The following is a 25,952-nucleotide window of genomic DNA, read 5'->3' on the forward strand; positions in this document are numbered from 1 at the left end:
CAGTAATTGTTTTAGTCTCATTTACCCTGGAATCCTTCCGTCGGCTTCAGGAAGTGATTGTTCATTCAATCTGATGTTTACTGAGTACAAATATCTGTGCTCACAGGAACTAGAGATGTAAAATGAAGCCCTGATATCAGGAAGTTTCCATCCTACCATCCTTAACCTCCCCAACACACACACATGCACATACACATGCACACATACACACACACATTATGTTTTCAGGGCAACCTCAAACACAACTGAGTATGTTCTGGACTGCAAATATTTTCATGAGGCTTAAAAAAATCTTTCAAGAAATAAGGGGAATAAGCAACATTTATGAGATATTTTTATTTATTTGACTCTGTTATAGATGTTTCTAGATATATTTTCTCATGAAACCCCAATGAGAAAAACTGAGGTTTGAAATCAATGAATAACTTTCCACGATTGAATATATTGATATATCTTTCAACTCTAAGTCATTATTCTATTTCTGTTCTTGCAAACCCTTCCCTGAATTACCTAGTCATGAAGAACTATTTCCTCTTTTGAATACCCAAAGTACCACAAGTGGCTCCTGCCCATGTGGTAGATGCTTTGGTCAACCTTGTTTTACAGAATAGTTCACTGTGGCTGGCTCCCCAAGTTCCTTGAAGACAGGAAGGTGTCTTCTTCCTCTTTGGTCACCCAGGCTGGCCAGAGCACCAGGCAGTGCCTGTAGGATGAAAGCCAGCGCCCCTGCCCCTACCTATCATCCAGGGTCTCCTGGGCATGCTGTGTGGACAACCTGGCCAGCACGCCAAACCCCTGACCATGCTTCCATAAGCAGCTGCTATTGGCCGTCTTTCCGGCCGCATAGTGCCCACTCCAGAGCTACTGTCCACTCTCAGGAAGCCAGACTCCAAGCGCAAACCCTTGGTCCTGGCAACAAGGCAGGGAGAATTCTAGGGTACCGGGGACTCAGAACATGGTTAGAAAAAGATGTGGGCCTTGGCTCTCTGGTCTTCTTTACCCATAGAGAGGGCACATCTAAAAGAAGTCAAAGTTTTATTCTCTAAAGCAAGGGACCCTTTGCATAGCCCTAGATTAGTAGAAATAGTAAATATGAAAAATAGTGATTAAGGAAAAACAAATTATTTCAAAAATATGCATTGGATTCATATGCATTAAAATAATTTTTTAAAAACAATGATTTCAGGGATACACTGGGAAATATTTCACTGATCATACATTTGTCGGTTATTACTATTCTTCTGTCTGCTTGTTTTAAGTATGTCTTATAGCTGGCAAAACTTGATCTTGCTGTTTTTGTGGGCTGGGGTTGAGTTAGGAGCTTGGAGCTGTGGTTAGAAGGGAAACGCTGCACTGGGTGCTGTCAGTAGCAATCCTGTCCTCTGGAATTAAGAATTTGAACCTTTAAAAAGTTATAAATCCTATTCCATGCTCATTCTCTCTATCCTATCAATTACTATGCCCAACTACTTTTATCTCCTAAATATCTCTCAAATCCCTCTCTTCTCTCTAATTCAACTTCCTCACCTTAATCAAACTATCATCATTTTTCTTCTAAACTAACCTCTTAAATGGCTTTTTCCAATCCATCTTCTGAATAGCTATGAAAGTCAACTTGCTCAATAAAAATTAGATAATGTCACTTTTTCTCTTAAAATTCTGCAATGGCTTCCTATTTAATGTAAATCAAATTCTAAAATCCCAGGGTCTATATGAACTGGATTCATCTTGTATTCACTTGCTGAGCTCCGAGCTGAATTGATCTGCTTTCAGAGTCTCAGACATTCAAAACTCATCTCAGACCTTTGCATAAGCTCTTTCTCTTGTCCAAAACATTTTCCATGCTCTCCCTTATTTTTCTGAAATGTTAAATTTCTCTCCATGAGCGACTCCTTCCCAAGCTGCCACTTCTGTTCCTCCGCCCTGACTGGGTCACATCTATAAATGTTCTCATAGAGTCATCCTTCACCATGAACTCTACTGAAATTAACTGCCTAACTCATTGACTTAAGGGCTTTCTTTCTTGCTAGATTATACATTTCATGATGACAAGAACTGTATTCATCTTAATCACCACTATAGCCCCAATGCCTAACATAGAGCCTTAAACACAGTACATATTCCATTAGTGAATTCCAGCTCCTTCTGCAGACCAGACACTCCATTCGGATCGGGCTATGGAAGTGGTAAGCAGTCTTAGACCTTGAGGAGCACATGGTTCAGCAATTATTCCTGTAAATTCTGCAACCCTCTGTCACTTTCTTTCTCTGTTCTCATTTATTTTGTTTCAAATTACTCCTTATACTGCCTTGTCTAGCTTTCAGACAGTTGACTTTTTGACAAAGAGTAAAGGAAAAGAAAAGATTTAATACCTCTGTCTTTTTAGTGTCATCTGTTATTACTTTTCCCTCACCACTAATAGTGGACACTATTTTTCTTCAACCTCTTCTCATGTCTGATATGTTTAAAGAATGTCTGTCTGTGTCTTTTTTTGTCCCTAAGACGTCACAATGCATTCCTTCCTTGCTTCGGATATTTTTTTATTACATTTGCCTTCCCTCTCGATGCTTCTTGTTGTCTGAAAACCTCTCATTACATTCCATTTCTCATGCAATGTCTTTCTGCTGTTAGATATAGATGTACTTTATTTTTTTCCTATTTTTCTATGCGTAAAGATAATTTTTCTGGTTTTTCATGGTGTTTCATTTTATTTATGACTATATAAAAAGCACATATTCACAGTAAAATAAAAGAAAGAAGGGGAGAGAAAGAGGAAGGAGCAGAGGTAGAGGGCAGGAGAGAGGAAGAAAAAATATATAATTTGATTCTGCTGAATTGTTTTACATGAGGAAGAGAACATGGGAGGAGGGGCATGGAGCTTGTTTAAGGGTAGGATAAATAGGGAACTGATTGCAGGACAAGGGTGAGAGAAGAGTCTGGAAATGGTACCCCGACTAAATAAAGGTAAAAATGTTGTCTCACCTTGACCTTTAATGCATCATCACCTGACTTACCAATGACAGTCCTTCATTCCCCTGAGGGAAAAAATGATGACCTCAGAAAAAGTTACCCAAACCCCACCTCTCTTTTGTATAAAACAGCTCAAAGAGATGCCCAGCTATGGGTAGATCATTGATGTCATCTTTAGAAAGAAAACTCTGATAAATGCATGCTTAATTTTTTTTCATTTTCTTTTAAATATATTATTAGACACATTCAAAAGATAATCTATACCGCCATGTTCTTTTAAAGCCAAGCAATACAATCTGTACCTGTGAATCCATTGCCTACCATCAAAATTAAAGCATTACCAATAACTCACATCAATCTTTAAGTTCTCTCATCTCATCTCTGATTCTTCCTGTCCCACCAAAAGTAACCATTACCCGAATCATGCTTGTCAGCCTATTGCTTATACACTTGCCCATGCAGCTCTACTACAAAGGTATGTGTGCATTGACAATATACATGAACTAAACAAGTGTGAACAGATAGTTTTATAAAAACATTGGCATGCAGTTTATGAGAAATACACAGCTACTGACCACATCACCCACTGCACACGGACACGCAATCTGTGAATTCCCAGGGCAGGGCTGGGTGGAGGTGGGGGAGTGAAGGCTTTTTCCATGGATGTGCACATTTGGAAATGGAAGTGAAGAGATTCATCACAAATAATTTTCACACAATAGTATAAAGATAGGCAGGGAGAAAAGGAATGTAGAAGTGGGAAATCCATGAATCTGCTAATAGAGCAACTTTAGGGCTTAGTACTGGATCCTCCTTATTGCTGTGCTTACTAATAAATGGTTAATAGAAAACACCAAAAAATGAAATGTTTTCTGATTTCAGTCTTTGAAAAATTTACATGTTCTCTTTTTAAGATCTCTTTTCATTATGAAAGAGCTAGGATAATTTCTTTTTTTAAAAGATTTATTTATTTATGTATACAAGAGCTGGAGTGCAGGCCAGAGTTGCAGGGGCGAAGATGAGAGGATTCACCAGAGACAGAGTGGGGAGAAGAACATGCAGATCCACTGAAATACACTGCTGAGGGGAGCAACAGGCGAGACAGGAGAGGTCTGCTGCACCATGAAGGTTACCTCCCTGGCAGGGGATTGAATGCGTGCTGCAGTGGCTGCAGATAGCTTCATAGTGTTGCACCTTTACCCCTTTTGCCACCAGAGAGACCCCTAGGATAATTTTCTTAATAGAAAAATTATATGCTTATGAAATTTTACTTTCAAAAGAAATAAGGAAGAGCCCCTAACTAGAAGAAGTTTATTTTTCAGCTTAATTTATAGTGTTGAATAAGAAGACTCAATACCAAAAAAGGAAAAAATAAGGAAATTCTCCTCATTTGAGCTATGAATTCAATGAAATTCTGAAATCCCAGCAGATTTGTTAACACACTTAATAATTTGTCTCTGAAATGTGTATGACTGATTGGCTGTATGATACAGAGATCACTAGAGAAAGGAGAAACTGTTTACTAAATGATGCCAGTACAATCAATTATCCATATGACATTAACCACCTCACACCATTCCTGCAGATCAAGTCTAAACTGCTTAAAGACTTCATTATGAAAGAAAAAAATGTTTTAAAATAAAATATAAAATTTTTTATGAACGAGACAGACATGAGAAAATACTTCTTAACACCTGGAAAGTGCTAGTTTATGCCCATTAGATTGGCAAAAATTAAATCTTCATATAGAGGTGTTGGCCAAGGTGTGGATGAGGGCTATGAGACTTTGCTCTGATTCATGCAATTCACCAGACATTTTTAAGCAATTGATGTGAATCAAGGCAAGCCCACCGTGGAGGACCACACTTATGGAGTTAGGGTCTTGCAGGTGGAGACTCACCATGCTGGTAAGAAGTTTCTGGGCTGTGTTTGCCATGTTCACTCACAACACCTGATGGTGCTTCTCTCCCTGACCCTTCACTTCTGTTTTCTCCCCAGGACTACTGGCTCTCGCTCCTTTACAAGCGCCTCATCGGCCCCAAAGTCTTGGCCGTGCATGTGGCTGGGCTCCAGAGGAAGCCACGGCCAGGCCGAGTGATCCGGGACAAGCTGAGGATTTATGCGCACTGCACCAGCCATCACAAGTAAGTCTGTATGCATGGCCTGGAGAGCGCCTGCGGGCGTCGGGCTCTGACCGCTCTTGGCCTCCCATGCCATTTGGGATCCCTTCAAGATGTAATGAAACAGCCTCTGGGATCACTGTAATGCTCTCTTCAAGTTTCAAATGATCTCTGACAAACAGCTTTTACTCCAAGTAAATAAACCTCCTTTGTCACACTTACTTAGAGGATTTATTCACAGAAGGTTCATAAAAATATGTGCCATTTGTTCAGTTATTTCTTCAAATTTTTATTGTGCATTTTCTCCGTGCCAGTTAATGTGATGCCCAGGAGACTTTCATGGGCACCTACGCCTGGACCAAGGCAAGAAATACAAAACCTCCCTCTATAATCCACCAGCAGAGCTTGAGTAAATAAGAAAAGTTTCTAGGTCTTACTGGAGAGTGACACCACTAGAAATCCAGGGCATCTAGGATGAACTGAGTGGCCCAAGGGAGAGATGCCAGCTCTAGAGCCACTTACAGGATTTCAAAAATCTTCTCATCTAGGGCCTCCCCTGGTGGCAAAGCAGTTGAGCGCTGGGCTGTGAGGCTGCCCGCAGCCTCTGCAGAGCCAGTTGGTTCCCCGGCCGCTGGCGAGGGTCCCACAAAAAAAAAATCTTCTCATCTACTTGAAGGGTTAAGAAGTTAAATAAAACCTGGACTTTTTAAGGACTCAGACCTACAACCCACTGTGGTAAGGCTTTTTGGTCAGAAGTACTGCTTGTCATTAGTGCTGTCTTTAAAATCAACAGGAATAATAGTTATCAAGCAGTAAATAGTGTTTGGCAGATATTTTAACACATGAGGCTTATACAGGAAAAACTTAAAACTGAGCCTAAAGCAAATCCTGTCTGACCAAATATGGCTTCCTACCTCACTTCCTGTGTAAGGCACAGAGTGGTGAGCCCAGCAGAGAAGTCCTGGTGCTGGGGGTGGAGGAGAAGGGCCTTCAGCCAGACCTTCATTCTGGAGGCCTATCGGGGGGCTGATCGCTGGGAGTGGATGGCACAAAGAGCTCGGGTAATCAGGTTACAGCAGACCCTCCTTCCCCTTCCTCGATGAGAGAGGAGCCAAGCCAATTAATTTATCATGATAAGATTTTTCAAAGAATCACTCTGAACATAGGGGGCCAGCGGCCAGTGGACTTGTCTGTAGATACAAGTACCTATTGTGGATGAGAGGAGGCTGGTTTGGGCAGAGGCCAGAGGCTTTCAACGTCCCCTTTGCTCAACAGGAAGCTCAGTCCAATACCTGACAGAGAGTGACTGCTTTATGGCCTTGACTGCAGTTATCTGATCACCATACAAGGAAACATTGTATTCCCTGTCTGCCCCAGCCCTGAGGTAACCACCTAAAAGGTGGACCCCCAGCTTCAAGAGAGAAAAATTGCTCTTGGCACCTTTTGTCTCTTTCAGGAAGCACTTCAGTTTGTGGTCTTTTCAGTCTGAGGACCCAGGGAGAAAAATGGCGTATCCAGGGGTTTAATAGCACGTGAGCGTCCTAATGGGGGCTCCTCACAGGGTCTCATCCCAAGGTTCATCCTGACATTCTTTCATGTTGTGGTGGGAAGTTAACACCAATATTCTGAGTGTTCAATGAACTCAGGGCCAGTGTCTCATTCAGTTCTTATATTCCTGGTGTCCAACATAGTGACTGGCACGAAGGTTTGATGAATGAATGAGTGACCACAGAAATAGAAAACCAAGATATCACTGCTGATTTATAGTTCTACCTCTTCTCCCCTTTGACATCATCTCATCAATGAGAAGGGCGTGATGTGGTGAAGTGGTGAAGAATTCTACCCTCCAGTCACTAGCATCAGACCTAGAACAAGTCACTAAAATCATCTGTTTCACAACCCAAATGCCCAAAAGTAAATGACTGAATCAAGAAGATGTGGTACATATACATAATGAATATTATTCAGCAATCAAAAAAGATAAACCCATGCCATTTGCAGCAACATGTATGGAGCTAGAAGGAATTATGCTCAGTGAAATAAGCCAGAAGGAAAAAGAAAAATATCAGATGGTTTCACTAATAGCAGGAATATAGGGGAACCAAATAAGACATCACGTAAAAAAAAATAATGATAACAGTACAAAACACAACAAAGAAAAACAGACAATTATACATCAGAGCTGTACTACAGGGGAGGAGGCAGGAGAGGGATCAGAGGGAGGGAGGGAGGAGCACAGGGGACTGTGGTGATGGTGCACGGGTGCACTGGTTAAGGAATTATATGGGGACTCAATCTGAGGGGGTGGGGGAAGAAAATATTGTTTAAAAATAAAAAGTAATAAAAATAAATTAGGGAAGGGTAAAAAAAAATTCTGTTTCAAGGTTCTGTCTACATCACCAGCCTTCTCTACTTTCTGTGGGAAGTCATGCCAGAAACTCTCCGAGGAAACCATGCTGCTATGCTCCTCAGTATCATCCCTCCTTTGTCCCACAAAAAAAGACAAGACTTTACTTATCCATTCCACACAGGACCTTAATGATAACAATTGGAGTAAAGTCCCCATTCCTATTAGACCCTAAAAGAAAGCCCAATTGGAAGCACTGAGCTGGCTGCAGTTGTGGGTCTCCTCCATGCCAGGTGGCTCAGACAGGTAGGCACAAGAATGGAGGTGTCTGTTCCTTCTTCCCAAAGTCCACGTGCCCTGCCGGTGCCACCTCATCTTCCACAGCGGTCATGAGGAAGTACTCCCGATTAGCAGCATGTATTTGAGGCCAACTTGGCCAAGTTTACAAAAATGTCCCAGAGTAGGCATTGATGGCTTCAAGCTATTTAGTCTTGATAATTCCTCGGAAAATATAGACCCTTCAACAAAACAGGGATTAGGTGAGCAAGTATGAACTGACTAGTAGAACAACAACTCAAAGTGTCAGTTAAGAAAACTCCTATAGTCTAGCATGGCTTGACCTCTTGCTTCATACCAAATCTCTTGTCAGATATTTTCATTTATATGATCAATGAATTCTGAAGGTTCTGGAGTTTCATCCCTATATGCAAATTATAACATTCATAATACAAAGAATTTTATTTATAGTTGGAAATAAACCTTCACGCTCTTTTGGCCCAGCATCCTATAGAACACAAAAATTCATTTACCATCTCCCTGAAGGCCATGCAACTCCACTTGAAGACCTCTGGCCTCGCACAGCAGCCTCTGGTGTTGCAGGTCCTCTCTGACTGGCAGAGCACTGTCTTTTATGACCTAGGAGGAGGGAGACTCATACCACACCAACAGGTGCTTTCTGTTCTCTGTTCTAGAGGCAACAGTGAGAACACGGCAGTAGGGTGGTTCACCCCCTGGGTCTTCTTGTTTGGAGAATAAACAAGTTTTGACTCAGAAACCTATTCATAAACATTCTGCTAAGACAATGTATGTTCCTGGGGAAGAGCTGAGGTCCTTAGCCAAGTTCAGAACCAATTGGAACCTGGTGGATATTGAAGCAAAGTTGAGCCTTTTGGGGTTCAGGTTCGTTTATTATTGGCAAAACATAGCTTCCTGTTTTTCAGAAGAATTTTTTTAAAGACTCATAAAAAAGGTTCCCGAGGCTTCTTGGACATCAAATGACTCTTACAAAACAATATTTTGATGAGTTAAGTGTAAATGAATCAGAAACATGTGGATTAAATTTCCCTTAAAATACACAGGGGCTTTGAAATTAGGGGAAGAAATGTTTGGCCAAACAGAGCCTGACTCTTACCGAACCCAAAAACTTTGAATTAGATTTGAAGACAATGGACCAACCCAGTTTTCGAGCACAATGACTTTCACTGAGAACAACTGTGCATCCCATTGACCTCCATTCCCTTGCCTAGTCTCTCCCCTTCACTGGAGACATTTCTAGAACAAGACTGTTTTTTATCTGGAAGACAAGCTGTAGATCCCTCTGTGACACACACCCCCAACCCTTATATCCAAGCTATTCCAAGTCCAGCCTCCCTTCCCTGACTTACTTCCTCTTCCTCCTGTGGCAACACAATTATAGAAGATAGCAAGAGCAGCCGAAAGATAAACACAAGATCCGTGGTGTCCCTGCTGGTGAAAGAGTCTCACCATTAGTGAGACCTGCAGCAAGACAGATGTTCTACCGGACACAAAGGGGCATTCACCTGAATCTGATGACATCAGAGGTCAGCCACTGCCTGCAGCCCACACCTCCAGAATCCACCTTCTTGAGGAACAGATATGCCTTTAAAATTGTTTTTCTGTGGGCAGAGAATACACATTCTTTAGAAATCTGGATTCTCAACATAGTACTTTCAGGTTGGCACTGTGCTCCCCAGCCAAGAATGTGTCTTTGAAGCCAAAAGGCCTCTCCTTAATGACCTTGCCCATCAGCCAAGCAGGAGAAAAGATGGCAGGGACACCCTTCAATGCTAGCTCTGACCTGCAGAGGCCCCAGGAGTTCTATGAGAGCCTTTGCGCTTTCCTCTCCACACTGACTATCAGTGCTGGTTTGTCTCCCCCAGGGGAACTATGTAAGTGGAATTCAAGCCATTGCCAAGCAGCTTGAAAAGACAGCCTTCCCCACAGCAGTGCTGTGATTTCAGGCCTCCCTCCCACCCACCACTTCCCCACATCCCACCCTTCTCCTCTGCAGTCTCCAGGGGCTCATTCTGCCCCAGCTCTGCAGAGGAGAAACTCATAAATGCAAGCCCTCAGCTCTCGCCTCCTCCATGGCTGGCCCTTGAGAAGGTTGTTTGAAAGTCGTTAGCAAAGGTGTTTACCTCAATCTAGCAAAATTGGTACCCATCTATGCCTAATTTTCCTCATGCTCTGAGGTCAGGGTATGTATATACAGTTGAGGTGTCTTCCTCAACTTTGCACACGGGAAGCATAAAGCCCACCAAGAGGAGACAATGGGTATTCTTTACTGATGGTAAATGCTGGCACAAGCTAGCAGCATCTTTCTTCAAATATCTGGTGCCACAAGTCTGCTCAAATCAATTGGCATTCTCTCCTGACCTAACTCATCAGGCTCCAAAACCTAGGTCATGTGTTTCGGGAAATTGAAAAGAAGGGCCAGAGGAGAAGGGAGCTGATAGAAGTGTCATTTAATAATTTAACAAAATATAAATGCAGGCACCCAAAAAAGCCTTGACCACAATGTGCCTTCTTACAGGTGCAAGAAAAATGATCAGACACAACCAAAGGGATATTCTTTGGGAATTCTTATAACTTTAATGGATTGCCTTTGGCAAACCGTTCCCAAACTCATTCATGTGCCAAATAACCTAGAAAGTTTTTTTAAAAAAATTACAGACTTCCAGGCCCTGTTCCTTAATGGATTGAATAAAAAATCTCCAAGGCATGAGCATCCAAAACTGTATTAGTTAAAAACAGAAAACAAAACCCATGGTATCGCATTGACCTGACTGTGGCCACTCCACTCTTAATTAGCACCTTCAGATACAAAGATGAGGAACCCAGAGACTGAGGGATGTTGTTTCAGCAGGAATGTGTTCTCCTCCGGGCAAGGTTGGCTTAAGGGTTTCTCTGAACTCCTCCTTTGAAGGCAGGACCTGGTCATTTTTTCTGTTTCCTCTCATTAACCCATCCAGATGGGGCCCTAAGGGACCCCTTAGAAACAAAGTCTTTTTCCCAGTGAGAGAGAAGGAAGTCATTACGGCTTGTTGATACCTGCTGAAGGACTTTGCATGTGGGCATCCAGGTCTCCCAGGTCCCTAAAGCTCCTGTGCTGGTTTAAAAGGATTCTGAAACGGTGAGTAGTTTTATAATAGGGATAGGTCCAACAGCAAAAACAGAAATCAAAAAGATGAATAAATTTGACTACTTGAAAGTTTTCCACCTTAACACATCAGAATACAATGTAAATAAACTGAATTGGTCAAAGAAAATGGGGAAATTTTGCAATGCACAGCAGACAAAGGATTGCTATCTTTAATACATAGTTTTTATAAATCAACAGAAAAATGAGCAAAAGTATGAACAGTTTACCAAAGAAATGAAATGGCAAACAAGCAAATGAGAAAAAAAGCTGTGGCTCAGTATGAACATTTTTTTTAATTTTTAAATTTTTTTTATTTTATATATTTTTTACATCATTTTTCATTTTTGTACAATGTATGCATCTTCATCTTGGTTATATTCCCCATACAATTTCCACCCCCCTTATTTTGACCCTAATCCCTCCTCCCCTCCCTGCGCCACCCCCCCCCACCCCACAGTGTGTCTCTGGTTTATAGTTGCTTGTTAATTTTGATTTTTACTTTATTATAATTAGTCTTTTTCCTGGCCCCTTATTTAGGTTGTCTAAATTCCTGCTATGAGTGAGGCCATCTGGTATTTTTCTTTTTCTTTCTGGCTTATTTCGCTGAGCATGATCCCTTCCAGCTCCATCCATGTTGCTGCAAATTGCATGAGTTTATCTTTTTGATTGCTGAGTAATATTCCATTGTGTACATGCACCCCTATGTTTATAGCAGCACTATTTACAATAGCTAAGCTATGGAAATAACCCAAATGCCCAAAAATAGATGACTGGATCAAGAAGATGTGGTTATACGCAATGGAATATTACTCAGTGATCAAAAAATGTATTTCTCCTCCAAACACTTCAGTCATGACTCAGCGGATGCTCTTATCCACATCATCTTAGTTCCAGGACACGGTCAGTAGCGCTGCATCTCCAAGAACATCGCTGGCTGATCTTCTGGCCTAGGGAAAAGAGACGAGGCAAACGGGGGCTGCCTCTTAAAGCTTCTACCCAGAGGTTCTAACATTTCAGTGACAGGGCTCAACCGAGCAGAGATGCAAAATCCCTCCCCTCCTCCCCCACAGAAGGGGCTCCTCTGGAAATGAACCCAAAGATGTGGTGAGGAATCATATGACACATTCCTCTTAACCTAACATCTCCAACTTCTAGGACTTTATCAGAAATAACCTTGATGTGCAAAAAAAAAAATGTATAATGAAGTCCTTCATCACATAATTCATTAATGGTGAAAATTTGAAAATAGCTTAAGTCCCCAAAAGGAGGAAGTTAGTTAAATAAAATAGGTTACATTCCTTTTATTGAAGAAATTAGCATTCTTCTTCAAGTAGAAGAATATATAATAGTGCAAGAACATGCTTAAGATGTGCACGAACTGAAAAAACTGTGGACAATATGATCCCAATTATGTAAAAACTAAGTAATATTTATGTATGTCACTCAATAAATATTTATCAAATTAATAAACAAAAAAATACTGGAAGAATATTCAGCAAAATATTATCCTATCTCAAGATGCTAGGATCATGGGAATTCTATCTTTCTTCCTTATGTTTCTATTTTTCCTTCCTTTTTTGCAATTAACATGTTTTACTTCCATACCCAGAAAAAAGATGATTTCTAAAATCACTGCAATACATTTAAATGGAAACAAAATGAGTGTGGTGGGAAGCAGGTGTCTTCTCTGCAGAAAACCACAGTAACAAGGTCTTCCTGTCTTTGAAGGTCTAGGGTGACCAAGAATCATAAAATAATCCTTCCCTGGGCTGGTCCTGTTTGCATGCGGTCAATAAATTATTCAGAAGCATCTCACTGACCACTTTGTTTCCATCTTTCCCTTCTCTCTCTCTCTGGATCTCAGCCACAATTATGTCCGTGGGTCTATTACACTTTTTATCATCAACCTGCACCGATCAAGAAAGAAAATCAAACTGGCCGGGACTCTTAGGGACAAACTCGTGCACCAGTATCTGCTGCAGCCCTATGGACAGGAAGGTCTGAAGTCCAAGTAAGTGCTGGCCTGGAAATAGCTTCAGAGCAATTGCAGCCGACACTGGACTGGGAGGGAGCCCAAGTCTCCTCTTTGCTGAAGGCACCAAGGTTGCCACAATTTACTTAGGGGCCCAGTGGGATGGGATCAGGGGCCTGGGACTCCCTGGTCAAGCTCCTCCCTGTCTCTAGGCTTAGAAACTTCAACTATAAACAGCGGACAAATTTATCTCTCTTAAGGGCACTCTTGGTATGTGGTCAAGACAATTCTTCATTATGTGGATTATCGCACTTTTTTTTTTTTAATAGAGGCATGTTTTATTTATTTGTTTGTTTGTTTCTTTGTTTTGTTTATACAAGCACTGGGTACAGTCAGAAGCGTGGGAGGTTGAGAGAATTCACCAGAGCCAGAGCGGGGAGCAGAGCAGGCAGAAGGACCGAAGTACACTGCTGAGGGGAGCAGCGGGCGGCAGGAGAGGTCTGCGCACCATGCGGGACCCTCCTCCAGTGGCCGGGGAGCAGCCGGGGATCGAACCGTCCCCACAGAGGCCACGGGCAGCTTCGCAACCCAGCGCTCAACCGCTGCGCCACCGGGGAGGCCCGGATTATCACACTTTAAGCTATTTAGCATCCTTGGCCCCTGCCTGCTTATGCCAATTGTGCGGCCTTGTCATGGTAGCTGAGAACCGTGTCCCTTCCAGCTATAGCTTTCTGTAATGTTGACTCTGTCATCATCTACAACACTCATGGGGCTTAATAAAGGAGCACCAGACAAAGGGTCAAAGTTCAGAGATCAACCCCTAAATTTATAACTTTGGGCATATAACATCTCTGAACTTGTTTCCTTAACTGCATATTGGGAGAAAAATTATATTCTGGGAGTTCTGTGGTCCGTTCAAGTTATAAATATACAACCATGGCACTCCCTACCTCCCTCAGTCTCTACGGCACGATGAACAACCTTGACCTCCACCAGTAGAAAGCAGCTCTAGGTCATGGTGAAGGGCTGGTCAAGAGCAAGGCCACCCCAGCTCCCCGAGCAAGGCCTCCTGGAAGGGCATGGGATGCTGCGCAGACGACTGGGAGTATTCCCATCCCATTTTAAATGTTTACCAAGTTTAACAAAGCTGTAAACTTGGAGCAGGTGGCTTGCACTCCCACAGCTGCCCACAACTATTTGTGCTGTAATTGTTTGCTGTTTCACTGCAACCTTGGTGGCTTGCATTTGGCTTCCAACTGTATGTGCAATGGGAACAAAACACAATCTGGGAAGTCACTTACTGAGACTCTTTAGCCCACCCTAGATCTGTATTTTCAGTCTTGGCTTCCATACTGGCTCTTTTTTTCAAGCCCCATATAGATTGCATCTATTTTCTTGCCTCTCCATCATATGCATCGATCAGCAGAGCCATCTTGGGTATTTTATCTCCTCTCTCTATTGCCCAGAAGTTCACAACTAGTGTGCTGAATCCCTGGTCTTCACCGAGGCAGGAGACCCAGTTCTGGCCCCAGCTTCACTAAATAATTGTATGACCAGAGCAAATACTTTAGTCATAATCCTTGGCCTCAATTTTTTCATCTGCAAAATTCAGGGGCTGCTGTGTATTTGGTAAGGTTCTTTCCAGTTCTCCAATCCTCATATTGGGTCTTACTTTCCGAGTGCATGAGCACAAGTAGGTCTCCACTGCCACTCAGTTGTGACCTGCAAAGCCATTCCCGGCAGAGGGGCTGACTCCTCGGCAGCGACTGTGACAGTCCAGGGTGGCCTGGAGTCAGAGATCAGGAACGGAGCCTCCCCAGTGTCAGGCAGGCCAGGAGCACGATGCAAAGGAAACTGGCCAGTGCCTTAGCTTAACAGGCCAAGGGACCAGTCCCTGCTTTCCCACGAGCTGCCATGTGGCCTTAGGCAAATTCTCAACTCTGTGACCCTCCTTCCTCATCTACACAGCTTCTCCTGGGAAAAGGAGCAAGTGAGGTAGTCTGTGTAACGTTCCTGACACAGTAAATGCTCAGTAAGTGCCCGTGGCTTTCCTTTCCCTCAGCTCAGAGCTCTAGCTTGTTGGGAGGGAGAGGAAACAACTTTCCTCACTAAAAATGTTCTTCAAAAGTGGAAATCTCAGTTTTTTAAGATAACCTGCTAACAAGATACTTATTAAAATTATGAGAAAAGGATAAAAGAATTGATAAGCACAAAACCATGAAACTCAAGAAGAGGATAGGCAGAGGTTGGCACCTTCTAGAACTTGATTCCCCACCATTCAAGAACTCAGGCCTCCAACCACATTTACCACCCCCCCAATCCCTGGCTCCAGGATTACTCTCCTGATGTTTGAACCTGCCACACCTTGGCCCTGTCCTGCCTGTCTGTAAGAGTGACTGAAGCAACATTCTCTGGCTACATGTATGCTTTCTGTTCTAATTATGCTGTCTTGCACCTCACCTTTTAACCATATTCCTAAGGAGCTGTGCAGTGGCTTGTTGAGAATGTCAGAAAGGGAAAAAGAGAATTTTAGTCCACAGGGGTCATAAAGATGAATTTGGCAGCACCCACTGTGATCAAACAATGATGCCATGCAATTGAGGGAACAGAATCAGAAGATCTCTATCTGAATCCAGTTACTACTATTTATCTGTATGATCAACCCCAGCTTAGATGAGGCTATTGTGAGAATCAAATTAGAACAGATTAATGAAATGAAACCTTCCACAAGTGTCAATTTCATATACCCCTGCATACACAGACTAATATAAGGATAAGTGCAGACATGCACATGTGAGTTTACATATATGGGCTCTTCATTCACTCCTGTGAGCCTGTTTCTCTCCTGTAAACTACTGCTTATGTCACACACACACCCCCTACCCTCCCACCCCCGTTCTAGAACTCAGTGGCTCTGACTTGTGTTGTGCCATCCTGGCTGTAAGCTGCTGGGCCAGGACTGGCACATACAGGCTCAGTGCCACATCTAGCACTCAGCTTAGTAATGCTCAGAGCAAGAGCCCTCCCTCAGAGGTTCTGGGGTGGAGGTCCCACAGGAAGAGTGTGTTTTTGTTGCAGCAGACTCTGCAGGAGAGGATGAAAGGAAAAGGCTAGGAAGTGATTTCAGCCTTTGGTGTCTCTTTCTCTCTTTTATAAGCCTCAGGGGCCAGATTCTGTGTTCTGTGCAGCCCAGAGCCATATTAACTCAAAAAAGGACGGAAAGCTCTGGGAACCGTCTGGAAGAAAAGGGAAGAAATTATAGAGCAAGCCACCAATGGACTTTTCAGCCAGGGGTTTCAGGAGTAGGGAGAAGGCACAACCTTTCTTGATTGGTTAATTCTTGTAGAATTGTCATCAGGGCTGGAAATATTTGTAATCTCTGAAGTTATCTCCCTGTGAACTCGGGGCTCAGGTATGTGAGATGAAGCACAGGAGCCCCACTGGGGCCATTGGTCAGGCATAGTCTAAGCATCTGGTTCCCCAATGAGGTGCCAGGTTTCATCTCAGTGAATGAGCTGACCATGAGACTCGCCACTCAAAGTCTCAACCTCTCATAAAACAGACCCTTCTCGTTCTAGGAACTAGACTAAAGGTGGGTGCCCTACACGCCACAGGATAGAGGAAGAGAAATTTTCAGAAAACTACATTGTGTATAAGAGAAGGATATTCTGTGTCTGAAATATGTAGCCTTCAAGGAATAGCTGAAGGAAATGGGGAGATTTAGTTCAGAGGAGAAAAATAAGGTACGTTGTGAGGACGTTCTTCAGATAATCAAGAAACTGATAAGTGATAAATGGATTTGACCTATAATACTCTAAAAGGACAGGGCCTCCCCTGGTGGCGCAGGCAGTTGAGTGCCGCACTGCGAAGCTTTCCGCAGCCTCTGCAGCGCCGGTTCGATCCTGACCAGCCAGCAAGGGTCCCACATGGGGCAGCAGACCTCCCCTGCCGCACCCACTGCTCCCCTCAGCAGTGTATTTCGTCAGTCTGCCTGTTCTGTTCCCCACTCTGTCTCTGGCGCATCCTCTCACCCCCCCCCACACACCTCTGGCCTGTACCCCAGTTCTTGTAAAAATAAATAAATAAATCTTAAATAAATAAATAAATAAAAATACTTTATTAAAAAAAATACTCTAAAAGGACAAATAAAGACCAGAAAAATGCAATTTAAAAAAAAAAAATTCACCTCAGCATGAGCTTATTTCCAAAGGCTCACCTGGTCTGACCAAGTCGGGGACAGGCTTTCTCCAGAGGTATCCTAGCAGTCAGTGAGATTCCTCACTCCTGGGGGGTTGAGGTCAAAGAGTGCTGCTTCCCATCAAACTCTGTAATTCTGTCATTCTCTTCTATTCCCCTTCCCCTCACTCCCACTTCACTTTTGGAGCCTGTTGTCACCAGCATTTAGCCTCTTCTGGTTACTAAAAGGCCACATGAAGAAACTATTAATACACTATGAGAAGGGGCAGTTGTCATGTTAGGCTAGTTTTTCTCTAGAAAATCTCCAGCTGCAGTTCCATCCCTGTCCCTAGATTTTCACCTGTCTGGGAGAAAGACTGATCATTCATACCCAAGACAATAATGGGCTCCATTTGGGAAGTCATGGGAGAGAAGCACTACCATGTACAAAGAAGAGAATCCTCCCAGTGCCTCATGTCATCACAAATCAATAAGCATTGTCCTCTGGGGAGTCACTTCTACCCAAGGAGTAAATATCCCCAATGGCTTTCAGCAAACAAAGAAACTCCTGGAAGTTGGGTTAAACTAGTCAACTTACATCAGGAAAACAGGAGGACTTGCTTTTTTAGGGAAAAGTCAAACCAAGAGCAGGTGTTTGGTCAGATCCCAGTGTTCTTCCTGGTGTGTCTTATTCAATCCATTTGAAAAGAAAACAATCCAAAAATTAGAAAAGAAGGAAACAACTTTCAGCACATTGGCTATTCTATCCTGACCTGAGGGAGTCAGCAGATGCTAAGAATTCAAGGGTGGAATGACATTTTGAGTTGTTGTGGTTCATCCACTGCCCTCAAACAGTCTATGAGTAAGCCATCTGGACCAGAAGATGCTCTATATTAAAAGACCTCTAGGGAAGACATACCCACGATTTCAGTCCTGCCTGAACACTTACTTTTATAAGAACACTGGGGCCCACTGTACTTGTGGCTGGGACTTCATAGATAATAAAGAGTTTTATAGCCATTATCTCATTTAACTATCTGAATAGCTCCATGAAACAAGTAGAACAACTCCTGCCTCCTTCCCATTTTAGAATTAAGAAACTGAGTCTTAGAAATTTCAGTGACTTATTTGACCATTAAGCCAGAAAGTACCTAGGATCCATGTTCTCCTGATCCCAAATTCAATGCATTTTCAACATTGTACTACCCCAACAGTATTGTAATGCAAAAATATAATTATATATTATAAATATAAAGTATGGGCACCTGAACTCTGTCATGATACTGTCTGGGTTCATTCCATTTTAGTGTCTTTATATAATGAATATATTTAGAGAACATTAGGTTATTTGGCAGCATTCTTTCCTTTAAAACTCATCCCAGTTCCATTAACTGTTCTTCACAAATTCTAATTTCAGATCCTCCTTAAAAGTTCTCTGAGCTGCTTCAAAGATTTTTTTCCTCACTCACAGAATTTTAAAATAACTTTTTCTCAGCAAAATTGGGGAATTCCCTTTTGTTTCTTCTATACTGCTAGCATTAAATACTAGCAGTGTAAATTGATTTAATTTGAGTCTATAAAGTCTATCTCCAGGTACTATATTTTTACCCCATGCACAGGCACAACCAGCTCCCTACACCTAACAGAGCCATCCACATTCAAGTGTACTCCTGAGGAAAAGGTGCTAGCCAGGGGAGTTTCCCAAGCAACCTTGAAGTAATGTCTTCCTCCATTCCTCACCTTGTGTTGAGATCCTCGGTGCCACACATAACTTTGTTCCTTGTCAGCAGTATAACTTGTAGTGGCAGTGAACCCAGCTAAAATTGTGAGTTAATTATAGTCCCACAACTATAAGAACTCAGGAATTCCAAGTAAACAAATTAGGAAAAGTCTGGATAAAATGTTGAGTGTGAATGCTTCAGATCAGAACTTCCTTTGAGCTTGCTAAAACTGAGTAACATCATCCCCTGGTCTTCAAGAGCTATTTAATCTGGGTGTTTGGGGAAGAGGGGATTCTGAGGCCCCGCCCTCAAAGAGTTCATCTCTATTATTCAAAACAAACAACTAACAGGAAGCAGGCTGTGGGAGAGCCGCTTAGTATTTCTGCTTTGGACTAATACATTCCATATTAAATGTTTAAATTTCATATCTGCATGTGCCATGATTTTAACTGAAAAAATCTCAAAGCTCCTATGAACCAAGGCTCTTATTGACTTTTCTGTGAAGAAATTTTCTTTTTCTTTCTCCATACTGCTTTTCCTCCCATCTCTTGGGATATAACTTTTGCTTTGATTTTTACCCTCATTAAATCCTGTATCAAAAAAAAAAAAATTGGCATCTTACTTCATGCCTTTAGAGAGGTGTTATTTGATGCTAACTGAACAGAATGATTCTGAAAATACTTAAATTCCAGGTGTTAAAACTTTAAAAATATCTTTATGTCCCTGTTGGAACAGACCACATTATGATATTTCATTTCCAGATTCAGAGCTTGGCTAGTATGAAAAGCTCTGAGGTTTGAACTGGCCACCACCAGACCCACCACAACTCTCTGATGATAATTGGAAGTACCACATTTAATTTTGGACATGAACAGAGGCTGGTGAAAGGAGTTTGGGGAAAAACCTGAAGTTTAAAAAATCTAGACTAAAAAATCTCACTCACAACCTCAGAAACAAGACCTGAGATGTGTTTGCTGGACCCAAAGGGCCATTACTCCATTTATCTCAGTGGACTGAAGACATCTAAGTGTTTCAGTTCTACATTGCTGATATTAGTTGGTGCCTGGAGTTTTTGAACTCTGGTCGACCAGATGTATGCCCTGCAGGTTTCCATTATCTTCACTTGTCTGGGATCACTAAATTAGTTTCTTCTTAAAATAAACCACTCTAAAGTTCTGCCATTATTAAAAGATGACTTTACAGAGGAAGAATTTGAAAGTATTCTTAGAGATCAAGAAGTTTCTGCTATAGCACCCCTGACAGCCTTCTGTTTGATGAGACTGTTCACCTCAGGAGTTGATTCTTTCTAGGATTTGACATATCTAATTGTAGGAAAGATCCTCCTTATATATAAATGTGCCCAAAGGGTGTTTTCTTCCCATTTCTACCCTTGCTGTAGGAAAATTAAACAGTGCGCCTCACCTTCTTTATAGCAATTTTTGATACCTCCCCTTAGAATTCTGGTCTCCAAACTAAGCACTCTGCTCCTTCAACTCCTTAGGTAGGAGGTACTACCTAACACACTCCTCAGATGTCCTGGTTCCCAGGCTGCTCCCTGACTTGTTCACCTTGGAATCCACTGAGGTATAGAACTTGACTGCAAATGATTCACTCCTCAGTATTCTTATAGCTTACCTGTAGAGGGATGAGAAAGAAATAGGAGATGTGAACAGTCCTTACTACAATTTACCTCATCAAAACAGAACAGTAATATTTTAATTTTTTTAAAGATTTATTTATTTATGCATACAAATACTGGGGTGTAGGCCAGAGGTACAGGGGGTGAGAGGATTCACCTGAGACAGAGTGGGGAACAGAACAGGCAGACTGACTGAAATACACTGCTGAGGGGAGCAGCTGGCTAGACAGGAGAGGTCTGCCGTGCCATGTTGGTTAGCAACCTGGCAGGAGATTGAACTCATGCTGCAGTGGCTGACTATAGCTTTATAGCACTGTCTTTAACACCTGCGCCACCAGGGAGGCCCCAGTAATATTTTTAAGTTGTCAACTTCATCATGAAAATAGTATTCTTTTTTTTTTTAATATTTTTTGTGCATCAATTGAGTTTTTTTTTCAAGATTTATTTATTTATGCATACAAGAGCTGGGGTACAGGCCAGAGATGTGGAGGGTGAGAGGATTCACCAGAGACAGAGTGGGAAACAGAACAGGCAGACCGACCACAGTACAGTGCTGAGGGGAGCAGCGGGTAAGTCAGAAGAAGCCTGCTGTGCCATGTGAGTTGCTCCCTGGCCGGGATTGCTTCACAATGCAGTGCTTAACCCCTTGTGCCATCAGGGAGGCCCTGAAAAATAGTATTCTTATCTTAATTGTATTCTTTGAGTATTGGTAAGATTGAAAATTTCATATCTATAAGTACTGTATCACTTTTATCAATTTCTTGTCATTTGCTTGTTTTTCTATGGGGGTCTTAACTGCTGTATTAATAAATGATGTTTTTTCTATTGTCAGGCAGTTTACCCTTTACTACCTAACACATGTGTTGAAATATTTTCTCCAGTATTTTACTATTTTTCCAACTATTTCATTTGTAGGGTATTATCTTGACAGAGTTTCCTTTGTAGATAGCTAAATCCATTTGCCTTTTGTTGTTTGTGTGTGTGAGTGTGTGTTTTTCCATTCCACTTATATATGTGTGACATTCCTTAAATCCAATTAATATGTGTCTTTATTTTCTCCTACTTTTGTGTTTCATTTATTATATTCATTTCTTTAATGCATTTGGAATTTGTTTTGATGTACCCTAAGAGGTACGGATCATCGATAATTGTACTGTTGGAGCCGACAGAGTGTGAGGAAACCTATTAATTCATGCAGGTCTTTTATTTCTGGTTTTAAAATTGCCTCCAAAAGCAAGGATTAGATTGGAGACCTCTTTAACCTGGGGGAAAGGCCCTACTGGTGTAAACGCTACCACATCATCTGCAACCCTTTCAAAAGACCCCCTCAGAACCCCTTGGGGGGCAGGTAACCCTCCAAGGCCATAAGTACTAAGTGACAAGAAAGGTGTCAGGGACCGAGGAGATTTATGAGCTGACCGGGAGTGGACAGGAAGGCAGCACTTACTCTAACCAGCAATGTCTACCTTAGTGTTCCAGTCCAAAAAGTCGGAAACAGACTCTGTGCAAGTAGAAATACAAACATATAAGTATATGTTGTTATAAAAAAAATACTTAAATGTAAGGCCCCAAGTCAGTGTGTAGAGAAAAATAGAGAGAAGTTAATGCAGAGCGAAATGAACCTTACAAATCCGTAGGTCCTGCAAGCTTACTCATTGAAATCTAGAGGCGTTTCAGTTCATTTGCAGATGTTTTGTGGTTCAGAAAGAGATACTAATCTATAATCAATATATATTGCTTATCTAAGCAGATAATTACATTCCTATATGAAAAATAAAGCAGGGGTACAGAATGACAGATTCAATCCCCTTAATTCCTCTCTCCTAAAAGAGGTTTGGATCACTGTCTGTGCAAGACCTGGAAAAAAAAAAAATCTAAATGACTTTATAGAACTTGCTGTTCAAGAAAAGCACCAAGTTTTTATTTTTGGTGTTGAACACACACACGGAGTTTGTTAGCTGTGTGAATGCCTCATCTGATTCGGTTCTTAATTCATCCTGTAAAACGCCATACACACTTCCCTGGTGCACACTGAGGAGCATGTCTGCTCACCAGTCCATGCTGGAGGGAGAACACCAAATGCAGCAGTCCTGGTGAAATACCAAAATGCTCACTTCAGACTATTCAACAAAACACCTGCCTTTGAAAAGTTCATCTCTCCTTTACTGTTCAATATGCGGCCTCCTGACACAGTGCTCTGAGAAAATAAAAAAAGCTCCTTTTATTCAAAATAAATTCAGAATGTAATGATTAGAGAACTAGTTGATTCCCCTCCACCCAGGCTGCCAGCATATTCAGGCTCTTTCTTCAAACCCTGATGCTCTACTTTAGCTGTACTTTGAATTAACAGGGGAGTTTTTAAAAAACCTAGTGCCCAAGCCTCACCCCAGGCCAATTAAATGAAAATCTCTGAGCTGGGGCCCAGGCCCCAGTATTTTTTAAAGCTCCCCAGGTGATTCAAATGTGTAGCCAAGGCTGAGAAACATCGTCCCTCTAGTAGGTGCTGGAATCAGATCCCAGTTGATTTGCATCTTTAATTTCACCCAGATTCTAGTCTTCATTCAGGCACTAAGCCATTTTGCCAAAGGTGTGAACATGCCAGGAGCCCCAGGGAGTTCACTTTGATGAGTGCAAGGATGCCGTTCCTCTCCCCAAAGCTTTCATTGTTTGTTTTGTCCTAACTCCCAGATTAGTAATGTACAGATCGCTGTGCAGATTAGAGGATTATAAAATGTTTTTTTGTATTTTGCAGTGAATTGACATCTTAAACCAAGATGTTTAGGAATCCAGGGTTTTCACTGTTATTTTCTGAGAGATTTTCATTTGTTCTCGGCTGGAGAATACATTTTCTTTCAGCTGGCTCCCAGCAGCTGGAATCTCTCTGCATAGCTGTCCATCAAGGCTGTGGTCTCCCCTCCCCACCTCCACTTAGTTGGGGACTCTCATTGCAGGCAGAGATTTCCACTCTGTTCCAGATGAAACATTGGTAGACAAGCACTTCAGGGGAAAGCTAAGATGTTTCTGAGCAGTTGGTTCTGAACCGAGAGGCAGCAGAGCAGAGCATGCAGGCTATTCTGGTGGACCAAGAAGAGATCTCTTTGTCTTCTCCTTTCCTCATACCTTCCAGAGGCTTGGGTTTGGGAGATGGACAAATGTATACCCCAGGGAACTGAAATACCCTAACCCAATTCAGCCCTAGAGCAGTGACTGGACCCTGAGTCACATTTCATTGGCTACAGAGCACTGGGGGGCAGGATGTGGCTCATCCCAGAGTGCCCTACTGGCACAGCTGGTGAGCACCAGCAGCCCCTGCACACCTTCGCGAGGAGTCAGTCACTGCACGCTTTAGACGATGACATGGGTGTGCTGGAACAGATCCTTTGCTACCTGGGACTTCTCACCTTTCCCTTTGAGGGTACAGCAGTGCACATGACATTATACAGAACCCTTTATCAAAATCCAATAAAACATATTTATCCCTTTGATTTAACAATTAAATAGGCATCTGGAGAGTCATGGCCTTATTATAGTGATGGAATTAACTTTGGGTATGGCTTAGGGACTCTCTCTCTCATCCTCTTATCTATGGAAAATCTGTGCACATGGCACACACACACACACACACACACACACACACCACTACCTCTTCCAGCGCCATACAACTAGGACTGGGGAAACTAGTTTTCTCCCCATAGAGGATACTTTAATTCTAAGGCAAGACAGGCCACAAGAGCGTAAATAGAGGAGAGCTGGAGAACATGCAAAGAAGAGGTGAATTCTGACCTGGGACCTGAGACTCTAGGAACCCCTGGGGGCTGAGGACCTTTGAGCTAGTGCTGGAAAAATGAGTAAGGCTTTCAGGAAATCCTGGAGGGAAAGTGATCCCAGGGAACAGGATGCGTCCCGAAAGATTCAGAAGCATAAAAATTCAAGGCCCATTTTGTTTTCTTTGGGGAGTAATGGTGATGGGTGATAAATCATCTCGTATGACGGGAGTGAAGGATACTTTGTGGCCTGACGTGAGAAGAGCACAAAAATACATTAGGACCAGGCTGCAGAAGACCTCAAAATCCAGACTGAGTTTGCCTTTTCCTTTTGTCTCTCTCCTTATGGAATGTTTTAATCATAGTGTATATGGCCACACATTTTGTGTTTCCATGTTTTCTGTCTTAGCAGGTAAGAAGTCCATCTTTTGTAATTGAATTTGTACAACACATGAACAGTAAGGATGTGAGTGATGCCCTTTCCACACCATTGCTGAATGTCAGATCAGGACACCATCTTTACAACGGAAAGGGACTGGTCCTAACCACATAGTGGAGTCTTCCTGGTTTATATAGCTGGTTTCGATTGTGTCCTGTGCTTTGAGAATGATATGTGTATGACATGGAACTTTGGGATGTCCACAGAATCAAATCATCTTCCCAAACTGCCCCCAGATGGTTCTCTTATCTGCTGGAAGTTAACAATATCAGGATATCAGGATAAATCCAGGTTCTTAAGCTGGACTCTCATCTTGTCTGCCAAGTGTGCTATTTCAAGCCATTAGAAACACGTGGCAGAATCCCATTATAGCTTGGATCATTATTACCCAGACTTGGATAGAATGTAGATCAAACCATGACCCCCAAACCTAATTGCAAGCCAGAAAAACCTAGATTCCTGACAAGTTGCCTATAAAATCCCCCAGTTCAATTGCATGAAGTCCTAGTGTTTTCTCTGCTCGGTTATGCAGAAGCTAGATCCCAATTCCTCATTACTATTTCAATACACCCCTCAAAGAATAGCACAAAAGACAAATCATCTTAGCAGCCTCAAAGTAGCTCAGTGACCAGGAACTTCATATATGTGTGGGCTCTGGAAGGGTAAGGAGGACAGGAGACATTTCCCTACATTTCTCTCACGCCTTCCCTCCTTCATCTTTTCCCTTTAACCACCATAGAAGAAGGGATTGGAGTGTCCACCGGTCACATGAGAAAGTGAGGCTGACCCAGGGGAACTCAGCAAGAATTCATTTGAACCACTATCATAGGCAAGAAGTCACTGACCCGGGTGACCTTGAAAATTAAGAAATGAAAACAATTCCTCTAGCAGGCACCCAGATCAAATGAAGCTAAGCAGCATGGCCACAGGGCAGGCCTCCATGCCATACCCTTTCCCAGCTGGGACTCCCGAGCAAGGCCCAGCAAAGGAGGCGCCATCCAATGGGGCCCAGAAGGACAAAAGCTTTTTGACAGGTTCTGCCAGATTCCAGGGAGAGCAAAAGCTTCAGGACACACTTGGGAGGATGTCACCCTCCCAGTGACCCCTGAGGAGGAGGAGGAGGAGGAGGGCCAGCGAGGGGGCATGCACATCCCCTGTCCTTTAGAATTGGTCATGTGGGATCCCAACTGTTGCCGGCTGCTGCCACTCCTGGATCAGCCCTCAGTGGGATAGCAGCACTCAGGCCATTTCAAAGGCACTTCCTCTCTAAGCTACCCCAGATGCAAGGCCTCTCCCAGAACCTGAGAGGGTTGCCACGCCCCTCTGTCCTCAAATCCAGCCTGGCTCCCTCCGGCTCTAACC

The 25,952-nt window shown here is 42.6% G+C and overlaps 1 protein-coding gene across 2 annotated transcripts in view; it reads left to right on the forward strand.

The window, feature by feature from the left end:
• HPSE2 (heparanase 2 (inactive)) overlaps positions 1 to 25,952 on the forward strand; it is a 448,287-nt gene that overhangs the window by 412,881 nt on the left and 9,454 nt on the right. For both annotated transcript variants that reach the window (XM_054690003.1, XM_054690004.1), the window contains 2 exons: positions 4,969 to 5,114; positions 12,744 to 12,890. In XM_054690003.1, the coding sequence (XP_054545978.1) occupies positions 4,969 to 5,114; positions 12,744 to 12,890 (293 nt within the window). The remainder of the gene's footprint in view (positions 1 to 4,968; positions 5,115 to 12,743; positions 12,891 to 25,952) is intronic.

This window comes from Talpa occidentalis, unplaced genomic scaffold (assembly GCF_014898055.3).
Source record: "Talpa occidentalis isolate TD23 unplaced genomic scaffold, MPIMG_talOcc4v2.1 talOcc4.8, whole genome shotgun sequence".
Taxonomy (NCBI): Eukaryota; Metazoa; Chordata; class Mammalia; order Eulipotyphla; family Talpidae; genus Talpa; species Talpa occidentalis.